Source organism: Pygocentrus nattereri, chromosome 12 (assembly GCF_015220715.1).
Source record: "Pygocentrus nattereri isolate fPygNat1 chromosome 12, fPygNat1.pri, whole genome shotgun sequence".
NCBI classification, from domain to species: Eukaryota; Metazoa; Chordata; class Actinopteri; order Characiformes; family Serrasalmidae; genus Pygocentrus; species Pygocentrus nattereri.
The window spans coordinates 6,856,523-6,871,839 of NC_051222.1; the positions used below are offsets into that span (position 1 = coordinate 6,856,523).

Below are 15,317 nucleotides of genomic sequence, written 5' to 3' on the forward strand. Positions count from 1 at the left end.
CAAAACGTTTAATGTCTCTGAAAGCTATTTCACAAAATGCTATTACACATGAAGTAGTTAGGAATATGTTGCCTGATGCCTGGAAGATTGTTTTACAAACGTTGTGAGAAGATTTTGGCCTAGAAAGTGTTTTTATAAATCTGTTTTAGTGGAGAGAATTATACTTGTTGTAAGATAAACAGACCTTTTTTAGACCTATCAGGATTCCTTATAAACATTATGAAGACGTGTAGGTGAACTGGACATTTTACACTGTGAATAAACTGACGATGTTTGCGTTGTTGACATTGTAAACTCCTGGTTCCCATCACCACATCAAACCACTCCGACTGAATTCCCCTTTAAAGCTAGTTGTTTGACAGAGAGGGCATGTTGATGGAGGTGTGTGTAAAAGACTGGGTTTGTGCTGCATGAGTTACTTTAATTTTCTGATTTAATATATCAGAACAGCCACCTCCTCTTATCGAGTTCCACTGTAGCACAAACTGTAGTCACAGGTCTCCTTCAGCCTCCAACTCATTCTACAGAACACCAAGCTGTTCATGAACCTCCTACATTCTGCATTATTCAGGTATTTTCTGGATCACTGCTGCATCAGTTACATGAGGAACGCCAACTGATAATAAGATCTATAAACTTTTAAATTCAGTGGTGAACTGCGACTATTAGAGGCTTCAGTTTGGGCCATAAATGTCAAAACTTGATCAAACTGAGGATAATAATGCTAATTTCTGATAGCACCCCTATGTGATTCTAGTAGCATGCTAGCACAAAGCTAACAACAATTCACATGAACGTTCACCTTCAGTTCATCTTCTGAAAGCCTAATCACTGGAAGACCTAGCTTGTCTGTATCTGCCTGAATACCACAGAGAAAAAAAGTCTGACTGGATTTCATGAAGCTTTTCGAGATTCTTCCACTTTTTCTAAACAAAGACTTTAAAAATGAAATAAATTAATTATTACTTATGCTTATGTTTTTTACATACAAGCATATGGATCGTATTAAATTTAAAAGACCCAGAAAATACAGATACATATTTATTTACTTCACAGAAATCCTTGATGCCCCTGAGGGCTCCTCACTGATAACCATCGTCTGTTTAATGATGTAGACTAGATTCCATCTAAATCACATCCAGTGTCGTGTCCTGCTAATGCTAAGTATGGCTGCCTGTTATTTAAGTTTTTTGTACCCATTTTTGCTCATTTTTATGTTTTTCTTTGAATGTGAAACAAAATATTATGAATATTTGTGACAGAAGATTTAATTTTGTTCATTATTCTACTTTCTTTTAGTCATGGAAGTTGGAACAGCATCCTAGCTTATTAAAATATACACTATACCATATATACCATACACTAATCATCTTTAGTCCATCAGTATTTCATTTAAACTCATTTATCACAGCCTGATATAATCTACTTAATGGTATGTTATAATGGTAAATAACTACCTGAAAAAGTGCTGCATTTTGGATGGTTTAATCTCAGCTGTATCATTTTAATGTCTTACTTCTGGCTTCGGCACTGACCTGGTTAAACTGCAGTGTCCTGCATCACTAGGGGGAGTGAGAGGGTGGGCTGCAGAGTGCAGACTCTAACGACCTGTATGTATTTTGTGTAGCAGGTACAGATTTTAACATCACAGTATGCTGGTACGATTTGACACTATAAACTGCACACAAAGCTGGTGACGCCTGTGAGCTCATTTGTGCTGTGCAGAACTCAAATGTAACAGTAAGAGGCAGCAGCGTCCAAAGAAATGAGTTCAACCCGTCATAACACCCCCCCCCCCCACACACAACACACACACACACACACACACACAACACAAATGGCACAAGCAGGGATGACAAATACGCAATGTCAGTCATTTCGTGTGAATATTAATGGTTTTGGAATGACTCATGTGATGTTCAGGCGTCCACATACTTATGGCCATGTGGTCGATCTGTATCACGGTCACAGTGTAAATATGCTATGATGATCTATTAGTATAGTATATGTAGCCCTTTTGTAATTTCTGAGCTTTGTTGCTCACCAGGCGTTTAAACTGGCACAGTAACGTGAAGTTAAACTGTCTGTGTGTCTCTTCATAGTAACCTACTGTTGTAGCCACGACCCAACCTGCTCTTCCAGGCCACAGTCCTGTACGATGGCTCTGCCATGGCCCGGCCTGCTAGCCACAAGCTAACATGTTAGTTGTAAGCTAACACACCAGATGAGAAATAACTCGCTAGCCGTGACCTAAACTTCTAACATGAGCTGACGCAGTAGCCATGACCAAATGTTGTGTTTGGTCAATAATCATTTGCATATAAATACATGAAAATGATTATTGTATTATTATCTAAACCACACAAACATGTACAGAGCTAAAACTGTCTAAATCACACATGAACACCAAACACACTTAAAGCCCAAAACACTTATTAATGGTCAGTTTGTTTCATTATCATGTAAAAAAGTATATTTCACTGTCAGATGCTGCTTTGAAGGCCACAGAATAATATCTGAAGATTAAAATGCCTCTAAAAGCCCCTTTATAGAAAAGTATTACACGAGTATGTTTCCCAACTGCCAGTCAAAACTTTGGAATTACTTGTCATATAATAACAGTGTTGACTGAAATATTATAAACTAGACACCAAAGCACAAACCGAAGCTTTGCTCAGAAGTGAAAGTACTTTGGGAACGAACAGAAATTATGACATGGCAAAATCGTTGAACATTATATGTTTACAAAAAAGTTATGAAAGTTTTATTATGATATAATTATACTATACAGGTAGCTGTAACATAATAGGCTTTATGTTGTTCAAAACACCGATTTCAAAAGTACCAAAGAATAAATTCATTCAGATTTATTAGTAATTTCCCATCATCAGCACTACGTATAAGAGGTGTATATATTGATGGTTTTGGAATGACTCATAGATGTGATGTTCAGGTGTCCACATACTTTTGGCCATGTGGTCTATCTGCATCAGACCAGGGTCAGTCACAGTGTAAATATGCTATGATGGTCTCTTACCACTAAAGACAGGAGTAAAGGTAAATAGTGCAGCAACACTGTAGTCTGTCATTATAATCCACAGTGCACCAGGGTAGGTGGTCCTAATCAACTGTCAACTGACTGAAAGTAAACAAATAATGGTAGAAAGATGTTTATTTCTGTGTTTATTGATCAATAGTAACCACTGTTAATTGGTGCTGAGTTAGTTTGAAAGACAGTATGAGACACTGTCATGTTGGTGGTCCTGCTAACTGAAATTCTGCAATAGGCAATAGAAAAACCAGTAAAAGGGCTACTAACACACAAACACAGCTTAAAATAAAAACATACGTCTTCTGCCAACAATAAAAGTCAAAACAACTGTATTCCCACCATAAAATCTCCTGCAGGAATAGAAGCAGTTTTTAATAATCTAGTGAATCTGTTCCGCCTCCATTTACTGCGTTTGTCCTGCAGCGTCACAATGATGGTGAAATAGTGGATAATCTGAAATGATGTTTTATCCATTGATATTTTAATCCATTAAAATGATGTTTTAGGCCAAGACCTTCTCAAAACTCAGAAAACAGCGCATCAGACATCAGGCAGTGAATTCATAACCACTTCATACAAAAACTTTCTGTGAAGGAGCTTTTAAAGGTGGATGTCTGGTTCCCATCACCACCACTGTGAATAACTGACTCGCCAAGTTTCTCCAGAACAGATCATTTCACACCAAACCAGTCTGAGTTACTTTATTTACACCAGAACTATTTAACAGTGGAACTCTCCTTTAATGCACTGTAGAAAAGCAGAACTGTGTCCAACACCCAGCCTGACAGACAGCTAACAGGTTTCTACAACAGTATTAAGACACAGGCTTTAGGTTTAAATACCAGCATCAAAAGATTCACTGAAAAACTGTAAAATACAAAGTAAAATATCTGACATGCTTTAAACGCCAGTTTATAAACTACAGCTGCCCAAAGTAACATTGAACTCTGTATGTGAAAGTGAAGATTCGTTATATACACCATTATATATACACTGTAACAGTCCCATAGAGATGAGTGGAAATTAGCTTTATTGTAGTGATGATCAGTTTAACAAAGCCGACGTATGAGGTTGGTTTCCTAGACAGGAACTAAGCCTAGTCATGGACTGTTTTATCCTCTTAATGTAAAATCTCCACTCAAAATCCCAAAATAACGTCTGTTTTCAGGAGGAGTTCATATTCCAGAATAGCTTATTCAAGATTATTCACCACACAAAGTAAATCTAATGTGTATTTTCATGGGGCCTGATGGTCTAAATGGGGTCTAGGTGGGACAGTATAGCCAAACAAGTCTAACATGGCTACCAGTAAATTAAACCAGTGGACTAACACACCAGCCGTGACGTCACTGCTCACATGTCTGCCACAAACTAACACACTAAATCCAAACTGCCCTGCTAGCCAGATGTTAACCACACCCTGACCTAATCTTACAGTTTAAACCAAAACAAGAGACAACCACGAGCTAAAGCGCGAGACGCGACTGATCCGCTAACGACGACCTAACGTTACGGCTTAAACCGCTAGCACGAGCTAACACGCTAACTCTCTCTCTCTCTCTCTCTCTCTCTCTCTCTCTCTCTCTCTCTCACTCTCACTCTCTCTCACTCTCTCTCTCAGGGTGGATTATGGGGGGGAGGTCTGGATGAAACCAGGACTAAAGAAATGTAAGTTCACACACACACACACACACACACACACACACACACACACACACACACACACAGACCATCTCTCTCTCACGTGCACACACAGACAGACAGACAGACAGACACGCGCACACACACATGCACGCACGCACACACGCGCGCACACACACACACACACACACACACACTCTCTTTGTGTTAACGTCTCTTCCTGTGTTCAGATTCCTGTGATGTCACTCTGGACCCAAACACAGCAAACACTCGTCTCTCTCTGAGTGAGGAGAACAGAAAGGTGGTGCTTGTGGAGGAGAGACAGTCGTATCCTGATCATCCAGAGAGATTTGATGTCTGGCCTCAGGTTCTGTGTAGAGAGAGTCTGACTGGACGCTGTTACTGGGAGGCTGAGTGGAGCGGAGATGTTTATATAGCAGTGACTTATAAAGGAATCAGGAGGAAAGGAGGCAGTGACTGCGGGTTTGGACGGAATGAGAAGTCCTGGATTCTGAGCTGCTCTAATTACAGTTTCTCTGTCCGTCACAATCAGATCAGCACTGCTGTCTCTGCTCCCTCCTCTCAGTCTAACAGAGTAGGAGTGTATCTGGACTGTCCGGCCGGCTCTCTGTCCTTCTACAGCGTCTCCACGGAAACACACAGACTGACCCTCTTACACACTTTCAGCTGCTCCTTCACTGAACCGCTTTACGCTGGATTTGGACTTTATAGTTCTGGCTCCTCAGTGCGTGTGAGATGAATATAGATGTGAGCTGGAGTTTGTAGGACCGACACTCACGTACTGAGATATTTCACAGTCACTGCCTGGAGATTTTGTTGTTCTCCATGTTTCATTATTTGTAGCTACATCGACTTTCTGTCCACTTTCTGCTGAAATTACAGAGATTAAATGAAGCTGCATGAAAATATTCTCTTCTACTGGGGATTAAACCGCTTCATGTGTTGATGGAATAATCTGTAAAACACTGTTTCAGAAGTTTTGGTTCATCAGTAAGAAGTTGTGTTTGACTGTTTCTCTGATTTCATGAATGTTGGGACCTTCAGCTTCACTCACTTCCCCACAAACTGAGATCATTTATTTTATTTCATTCTTTATTTTGTTGTTTTCTTCTGTTCCGCTTGTCTGCCGTGTGGAGCTGTACTAGCCACGCCCCCTCAGCAGCCGCGGGGCGGGACAAAGCCCGACTCTCCGCTATGATTGGTTGCTACTGGCAACGCAGCGCTCAGCAGGATTAACTCTTCGTTTGCCAGAAGGTTTTAAGTGTTAAACCATGTGAACCGCAAGAAATGCGGGTTACAAACAGAGACGCCGCACAAAACAAGCCGCTCAGAAAACGACGCCCAGCCGCTCAATGAGTTTAAAACGCGGAGACACAGCAACACGAATTTCACCACAACCGCTGCGGCTCAAACCTCGACTGTGTAGCTACGTTTAGAGTGGGGACACCTGCTGTTCTGTTTCTGGAATAAAAGCTTTATAACAAAACTGCTTCTTGTCTTCAATGAAAGAATTAGATATTAGGACTGATCAAAAAAAGTTTAAGGTATTAAACAAGACGAAACTTTCTGAAATTTGGGTTTTTAATCGTCTTTATATTTAATTTATAAATTAACCGTTTTTAAATTGATGGAATTTAAATGTTACCATTTTGAAACATTGATATGGAAATATTTAAAATGCTTAATATTGTAATATTGATTTCTTTCGGCTGCTCCCTTTAGGGGTCGCCACAGCGGATCATCTGCCTCCATCTTGCCCTCTCTACTGCCTCCTCTACTTTTACACCAACCATCTCCATGTCCACCTTCACTACATCCATAAACCTTCTCTGAGGTCTACCTCTTCTCCTTCTGCCCGGCAGCTCCATCTCCAACAGTCTTTGACCAATATTGTAATATTGATATAGTTGAGGTTAAATAATGTGGGGGTGGACTACATTGTCTTGGAATAAAATAATCTAATTTAATTTATTAAATCAAATTTCAGTAGCTTCAGTGCTCAGTACTTGTGTTGATTAAACACAAATAGCTTGTCTTGATTTTAACTGTCAATTGTTAAATCAACACAAAGAACAAGTGATGAATAAACATAAATAGTTTATCTTCATTTAACACAATTGTGTAAGTTGCTGCCAAACCAAACAATATGTGTGGAACCAATGTCCACTACTGAATGGAGTAAATCCAATGTATCATTTTGTTCAGCACTGCATTGCTTTGTGTTCAGGCACTGAGACCCTGACGTCTCATTCATGTTTATTGGTGAAGTGTTTCATTTTATATGGATGTTTAATATTGAAATTATTATTAAAGTAAAGTGAGACATTTAAATGTTTGTTGTATTAATATATTGATGGAAAACATGATTAAGTGATGATCATTAATCACAGGGCTAAGTTAATTAACAGCATTGGGAGGGAGGGGCATCAGTGAATTCGGATCTGGGCCACATATGGCCCGGTACCAGCCCAGATGTTTTACATGTGGTTGAGTTGTGGGTCATTTGTGGCCCTGCTGGTTTAAAGGTGGCTGAGATGCGGCCCTTTCATGGCTGTGAACCGGCCCAGTGCTAATTAACATATATTTACATAGACAAACTCAAACAGCCCTGCAGCTCAGCTCTCCGCCCCCCAGCTGACCCACAGCCCCTCCCTGACTCTGAGCGGGTCTCAGTGCTGAGTGTGGTCCGGTTCGGTCCGCAGTTGTAGTGAGAGGTCAGTGTGTATCTGCTGTGAGGAGCGCTGAGCCGTCAGCGTTGTGGCTGTGTTGGAGCTGCTGGAGCTGCAGGGCTGTTGGAGCTAAACGAGAGCTGTAAAGTTGGGTTTTTGGTGGACTTTCACTGGATATTCGACTCTCTCTCTTCGATTTCTCAGTAAATCACCGCGGAAAAACGATCAGATCTACATTTTATCGCTCAAACTACAAACAGAAATATTTCTAAAGTGTCCTTCAGTGAAATTTACTGGCCATAAAAGCTCCGAACAGAGAAACACTGAGGCGTCACTGTTTAAGGGAGCGTCTAAAAAGTGCTCCGCCTGAGCCGCTGTGAAGGTCGACCCTGGGACTCGGTAAAGGCTGTAGAGCAGAGGTCCCTAACAGGCGGACCGCGGTCCGGGTCTGGACCCAGACGTTGCCCTGCCCGGACCCGGACCTGTAACCCATAAACTACTGAGAATGATTTAATTCTGACGGAGTTTTTCTGTTTTACACGGCGTAACTTTTCTAGCATTTATGGTGCCGATTTAGCAGCCCAGGAGACTCCCACACCAGTCGCGTGCGTTATAAAAATCACATGATGAAAATTAATATTACTAATGTAACTAACAATAATAACACAAACTACTAATACTATTAATAATAATATCAATATTTTTCATAGCAATATAAACACTAATAAAGAAATATGGCAGCAGCAGCAGGTTGTCCATCAGTCCTGTAAATGAAGTTCAGATGTTTCATGTTCGCTCTTTTCTGTTGTGTTCGGTCTTAAACGTGTCCGTCTCACTGGGTGGAGGACGAGCCCGTTTAAGGAAGATTAGTTAGTCCTGGTCATCGTCTTATTGGCGCTGGACTTCCACCTCACTGCTTTAAGCGAAATTAAAAGATGGACGTTTTCATGTGAGGTACATCAAACGTCAGCGCGGACAGGCCACACTGAATGTCCAGAGGACTGTCCCTCATCACCGAGGCTGCGTCCACATGGGGTTTATATAGCGGGAAAACGGGCGGCAGAAAGCTCCCGAACACGATGGCGGTTTTATTTTTAAACGTTGGTGAGGAAAGCGACGCTTAACGACCGCGGTCACGCCATCTGCACTTGGGAAAAGCTCGGTCGCGCTATCTGCGCGAAAGGTTCTAGTGCGCGTCTAAACTGCATTTTACGGTAGCAGCTCGCACTTTCAGTACAGATATTCAATACAGACCACAATCTGAAGTCCTATAAAACAGACAAATCAGAGTGTTATCATATCAGACAAGTATATACTTAAAGAACACTCTTTCTTGTATTCATGGTATGTGGACCAAGTGATATTACAGTAGAAATTTGGAATAATGGGATGGCAAACTTGTGAAAAGTGTCTATTCGGTTATGAATTAATCACAATTTGAGGTCCTATAAAATAAGCAAATCAAATTGTTATCAAATCACTCCACTATATTCTTGAGCAGCACTTCCTATGTATCCTTTCTATCACTTTCAAGTGTTTTTACTGTAGTATTTTGGAATAACAGGATGGGAAAATCCTGTCACATGACGATTCGGTTGCTTATGTTCACTATTTGGAGCTGTATAAAATACACAAATCAAATTGTTATCACATCACTCCATGATATTCTTCAACAGCACTTCCTGATGTACCATATCTGTGATTTCCAAGTGTTTTTACTGTAGCATTTTGGAATAACAGGATGGGGAATTCCTGTTACATGACGATTCGGTTTATTTTATACACTATTTGTAGCTCTATAAAATACACAAATCAAATTGTTATCAACTTAAACCAATAAATTTCAGAAGAACACTCTCTCATGTAACCATGTTATTTGGAGTAATGGGATGGCAAACTTGTGAAAAGTGTTGATTTGAATATATAGGCCACAATTTGAGGACTTCTTATATTTAGATTTTATTACTGCTCATTGCCAAACTTAACTCCACCCCACCACCAGAATCACCACTTCCATCACAACCATCAACATATTTAAGTACACACATATATACACACTTCAGGACATTTTCTTCAGCAAACATTTTTTTTCTTTGTCCTGTCAACTTGATATTTTGCAACCCTTTCTATTCACAGTGCTTTAACTTGTGCAGTTTTGACAGTGCCACTCCTCTGTTGTGGTGTCCAAGGCGCTGCTGGGTACAGGTACACAGTTTGGGTGGTACCAAGAGTCACACTTGCTGCACTGGACCATCACCTCATTATTGTGTGAGGTTCTGCAGACACAGTAAATTTCAACCTGCACTGTGTCTCTCTCAGGCTTTGGCTGTGTTATTTTGTATGGAAAGACTGGAGGTCTTTTCTCTACAAAAGCTCTGTAGAGTTTTTGCCTTAGTTCTTTCTCCTCAAACTCACACTCTTCTGGTCTGATTCGTTCACACAAAACCGCTGCAAATGCCAGTGCAAGAACTCCACGGTTACTTCCAGATCTTTGAATCTGCACGGCAGCTTTTCTGATAACAAAATAGGGTGACACTGGTCGAAGCATCCAAGAAAGCATTTTCTGTGTGGTCGCATTAATCGTTACATTCAAGCTGTCATAAATGCACACCTCATTTGGCCCACAGAAAATGTTACTTGCAGTAATCCAGTGATTGTCATTAATGTTTAATAACTGTACAAATGGCTTCACTGGTGTCCCAACAATGCCTCCACGACGAAGTGCTGAAAACAGCAGACGTGACTGGAAACCATCAGTGTCACAGTGTTTCTGTGCCATGTAATAGCAAGCTAAATCCATCTCATCACTGCTTAGCCATGTGTGTGGGTCCAGAATGTTAATGAGCTGATCATGGTGAATAACTACTGGTCTTGACAGTCTGGCTGTTGGAATGATTCCTTTCGGTGAATAAATTCCCCAGATTGGCCCATGGTTTTCTTTCATATCAGCCACTGAAAAGTAATGAATTCACTTCCACAGTGCATGCCCTTAATAATTTTACATTTAGGCTAAATACTGTTGTAGCTGATGAATTACACATTTAAGCTTAACATTACAGTTTGGTTTATCATAAATTGTATACTTGTTTACATATTCAGTTCAATACTGCACATCATAAACATTTTCTGTTACTTACTGATTAAGCCAGAATCATTTATTAAATATCATTATTAGAATCACTCATGTAATTCATTTCTAGTATCACATAAATACCTGAACAGGAACTGAGACCTTTCTTTCATTTGTATTGGTTTTCTTTCTCAGAACACATTTAGAAGTGGGTGGTTCAGAAGATGTGGATGGTGTAGATGTCATGAATGTCACTGGATTTCTCTGTGGATATATATTATAGATAATCTATAGATTATATAGTCACATAGCATCAGGTAATATAGTTAAAGCTTTACTTATTAGTTATTTCTTCCATTCACTTACTTACATGTGTGAAAAAATAAACCCGTGTTTTTGAACATACACTCACTGTCAAAAAACTAACTGCACCCAAAAGGGAGTAGGGCATTGCAGTGCTATTGGGAAGGCAGATACATGTTACGAAGGTTACCATGATTAAAAATTTTGGCTGATATGGGCAATATTTATTGAGCTACACCTACAAAAGTACTTTGCCCTTATTAAAGGCACTTTGACACCATTAGGAACCTCTACAACTAAATAAATATTGCCCATATCAGTCAAATAATCATTTATGTTTCCTGGTAACCTTTATCGTCCTTCCAAGAAGCATTGCAATCCCAAACTTCCTTCTGGGTGCATCTACTTTTTTAACAATGAGATTATTTAAACATATTAAAATTTGATGGTCTTTTTAACAATATTTCAAGAAAGGAATTTTATAAGACTAAACACTGAAGAAATAAACTAAAGAATTATCTTTTAAATAATTGGTCAAATGTAATTAATAAAATTGCAATTTTCTTGCCAGGCAAAAGTTAGGATCCCTCCACTTTTATTACTATATAAAATGTCTAAAATTCGAATCAGGTGCAGCACATCAGCTGCATATGTAGATGAGTCTGGGAAAAAGTTTCAAAATATATCAGAACAATTTAAAAATCAGCTGTTTCAGGACATCCTGGCAAGTTCATAGACTGCAAGTTGCATGAATGATTTCTGTTTTTACAGCAATGGTTTCATCTTTGAACACTTCCCACGAAGATCTAATGTGTTTGGTCTGTTTGATCTCCGCTTTGGTCACTGTCTGTGAGGAGTTTGTGTGTTCTCCAAGAGGAATAATGGATTTAATGGCTAATTTCTAATTGTTCTGAGATATTTTAAAATCCCTACCCAGACTCACCTACATCTACAGCCTTTTGTCTGAAAGCCACTGAGAGCTCTTTGGATCTGGTGATCATGGTGATCCCTCTCACCTCAACAATACAGCACAAACCAAATGAAATGTTTGAGGTTTAAAGGAGTCCTCCAAAAACAACTCTAATTCTAGCTTTGCACATGGTAAATAGTAATAAATGTGGGGTGTCAACGTTTTTATCGTAAGAAAATTGCGTTTCTATGAATTTCATTTCACAATTGATTTTTAAAAATGCCTAAAAATTGTGTTTAGTTATATTACCTCCTTCTCTCAGTATTGTTTAAATGAAGATTAAATGCCCAGATGGTTTGATAATTATTAAACAAAAAACAGATCTCAGGAGAAGCAATTTTATATTGTTAGAATCTGGTGTCTATACCATCTTTGATGCTGTTTTCTGGGTGTCAGCTATAGGTGAGGCATATGCAGTAGTCACTGTGGGTATAGTTTTCTGTTTGAAAATTAAGAAATAACATGGTCAAACAGATCAATAGAAGAATCAATGGAATGAAATAATAAATCATTATAATACAGTACAGAGTATGTGGTATATTCTATCAGACTATTGATATCATTCAATGAGGGTACATCTGCTGAAAACAAACACCCATTGTCAAACAGATACAGTATGATATCTATACAAAATGCACCTGTACTGTATCTGGCTGCTTCTTAGTGTGGTCCTGATCCATCCTGTCATCAGCTGCCACAGGTGTTTTAGACCCAACGCTCTTGCTGGTACTAGACTTTATAAGAAATATAAAATAATATACAAATTAATGATTTTTAAGTTAATAAATCATTTTCTAGCATTGCAAATGTATTGCTTTTTGTCCACTTCACTGTTGTACATGTGTAGAGAAAAACAGAACAACAGAACAAACTATTTTATGGTAACATTCATTGCAGTCTAAAACATTTTACCTTAAATTCTGATATAAAAGATACAATTATCAGAAATGTATGTAACTATTCAGTTACCATTGAAATTTGTTTTGATCTGAGAAGAAATGGCTTCCTTATAGGGCAGACATAGACTCCCCTCTTGTTTCTTTTTCTTTGTTTCCACTTCTCTGTTTGAATTCGGTGCTCCTAGAAAATAATATATTGCATGCAAGTGATACTTGATTTGAGTGTACATGGCTGTAGATATATTATTGGCATTCCTTATAAAATACATACAATATCTCTCTGCAGAGAATTTGCCGAACAAAAAATTACATTGTGTCATCTTTAAGGTTTTAATTAAATGTTTGTTTTTGTGGTTTCAGAATAATTCATAGAATTAGTGTAGAACAGTGTAGTAGCCCAATTAGTAAATAATTAGTAGCCCAATAGTAAATAAAAGTTGAGGAATGTTAGATGTGTCCAGAATGATAAATAGAAATGTAGATCATTTTATCACAATATAAAGACAAATAGTTCCTCACAATGTTATTTAGAATTTAATAATGTATATATTATTATTATAAATCTTGAAATATTGAAGAAACGTCTACTAAATAACCTTTTGTTAATAGTGTATAATATTTAAATGCACATTGTATAATTAATATTGTATGTACAATAGCACCATAATTAAAATATATATAAGCCACTTTTTAATTATTTTACTAAACATATTTAAATATATAATTTTTAAAACAAACCTTTCTTCTTGCACACTGTGCATCAGCAAATTCTCTTAAAAGGGCAATGTGTGTGTCCTGATATGTCATGACAAAGTCATCAAGTCTAGTAAGTCGTCTCTGAAATCGTATTCTTTTGAGATCCCACTGGCTCTTTTCCATAATGCCTTGGGTCTTATTGTCTTTTGTGAAATTCTGAAAAGAAATTAGCATGTTTCATTATATCATACAATTTCAAGAAATAAATATAACGATATAAAAACAAAATGTATTCTCCACCTGGGTTGTCTTTTTCGAAATTTTTGAAAATCTTTTCGGAAACTGTTGATAAGCAACCCCCTCACCATGCCTTCCCAGGTCACCTAGAAAGGATTCATATAGTTTAGATTTACTTAAGTATTTTTTGAAGGATACATCTCAGCACAATTCATGTAAATAGTATATGAACATTTCAAAAAAATAAATACTATGAATAAACAGTAAATATTATGGTTTAACTACAACCCCAGTTCAAAGTTGGAATGCTGCGTAAAATGTAAATAAATGTAAATTCATAGACCCGTATTTTATTCACAATAGAACATATACAGTAAGACATAACAGATGTTGAAAAAGACATTTTAACATTTCATTCAAAACATGAAGCAGCACATCTCAGTGGAACAAGGGCAACAAAAGGTTGAAAAAGTAAGTGGTACTAATAAAAACAGCTGGATGAACAATTTGCAACTAACTCCCATGACTAGGTATAAAAAAAAACATTTTAGTGAGAAATCATTGTCAGTGAACTAAGTTTGCCATGTAATCCACAAATGCTACTTAAAGCTGAAGTATGAAGAAGTCATATGTCATTACGATGCAGAAACACCGCTGTATTCTCTGGGACAACACTCATTTAAAATGGACTGAGGCAAAAAGTTCCACTCCATTTTAAATGACCTTTGGTCCAGAGAAGACTGCTTTTCTAGGTTGTCCTGAAATATGACTTCTTCATGATTCTGGATTGTTCTGATATCTGACTTCTTTTTTGCACTATACAGCTACCACTTTTGTTGCCCCATCTCAACTTCTTGAGATTTGTTGCTGTCATCAAGTTCTAAATGAGTTAATGTTTCCATGAAATGGTAAAATGTGTTACTTTCAACATCTGATATGTGACCTATGTTCAATTTTGAATAAAATATTGGCTATGAGATTTGCAAATCATTGCATTCTGTTTTTATTTACATTTATTTACATTTTATACAGCATCCTAACTTTTTTGGAATTGGGGTTGTAACTATGGAAAAAATCATAAAGCTAGTTGTGTTTCAGTCATTTTTATGCCTAGTTGTCTTTGAGTAGTTTAATTATATAACCTACCCAGCATCAGACTTGTCCACAGTGCTGCCTGAGGCAAGAAGTGAGTAGCCAAGGTCGTAAGAAAAGTTCCTGAATAGTAGACATTAGGGGGACCTTGTAGATCTAGGGGTGCACTCTTGATGACATTGTTGAAATGTCTCTGGAAAGGTGTTTGACATGTGATGCCCTAAAAAAGTATAATAATAATAACATCTTACTAACTGTATAATAGGGTAATCAGAGATTTTTTAAATCACAATTTAGACAGTACCTCAAAGTCCTCAGCAACAATGCTGCTGTCATTCACAGTTGATACTCCAAAAGCAGTCAACATTGTTTGTAGGTTTTTGAAGTGTTTCTCGACATTTTCTGAACTGCATGGGCTGGAGAAGAGTACAGTGCAGCTGAGGAGCATCTCATCCAGTTCTGCCAATGTGCTTGCAGAAGTCAAGAGGCCAAATGTATGCATGGCCAGCTTGTAATGACTGGGTACACTAAGGGAGAAATGGAAAGCATTGAAATTTTATCACATACACACTATATATCAATTGCATTCATCATTACTGATAAAAACAATTTACTAACTGTTTTTTGCACAGTGTCTTTGCATTCTTCATTACATGGCTCAGGCAGC

General features: G+C 38.1%; 1 protein-coding gene across 5 annotated transcripts in view; it reads left to right on the forward strand.

Moving 5' to 3' along the window:
• Positions 1 to 6,200, forward strand: part of LOC108413716 (NACHT, LRR and PYD domains-containing protein 3-like) — a 135,344-nt gene extending 129,144 nt beyond the window's left edge. For all 5 annotated transcript variants that reach the window (XM_037543558.1, XM_037543560.1, XM_037543559.1 and 2 more), the window contains 2 exons: positions 4,674 to 4,720; positions 4,924 to 6,200. In XM_037543558.1, the coding sequence (XP_037399455.1) occupies positions 4,674 to 4,720; positions 4,924 to 5,453 (577 nt within the window). In that variant the 3' untranslated portion in view covers positions 5,454 to 6,200. The remainder of the gene's footprint in view (positions 1 to 4,673; positions 4,721 to 4,923) is intronic.
• The last annotated feature ends 9,117 nt before the right edge of the window (positions 6,201 to 15,317 follow it).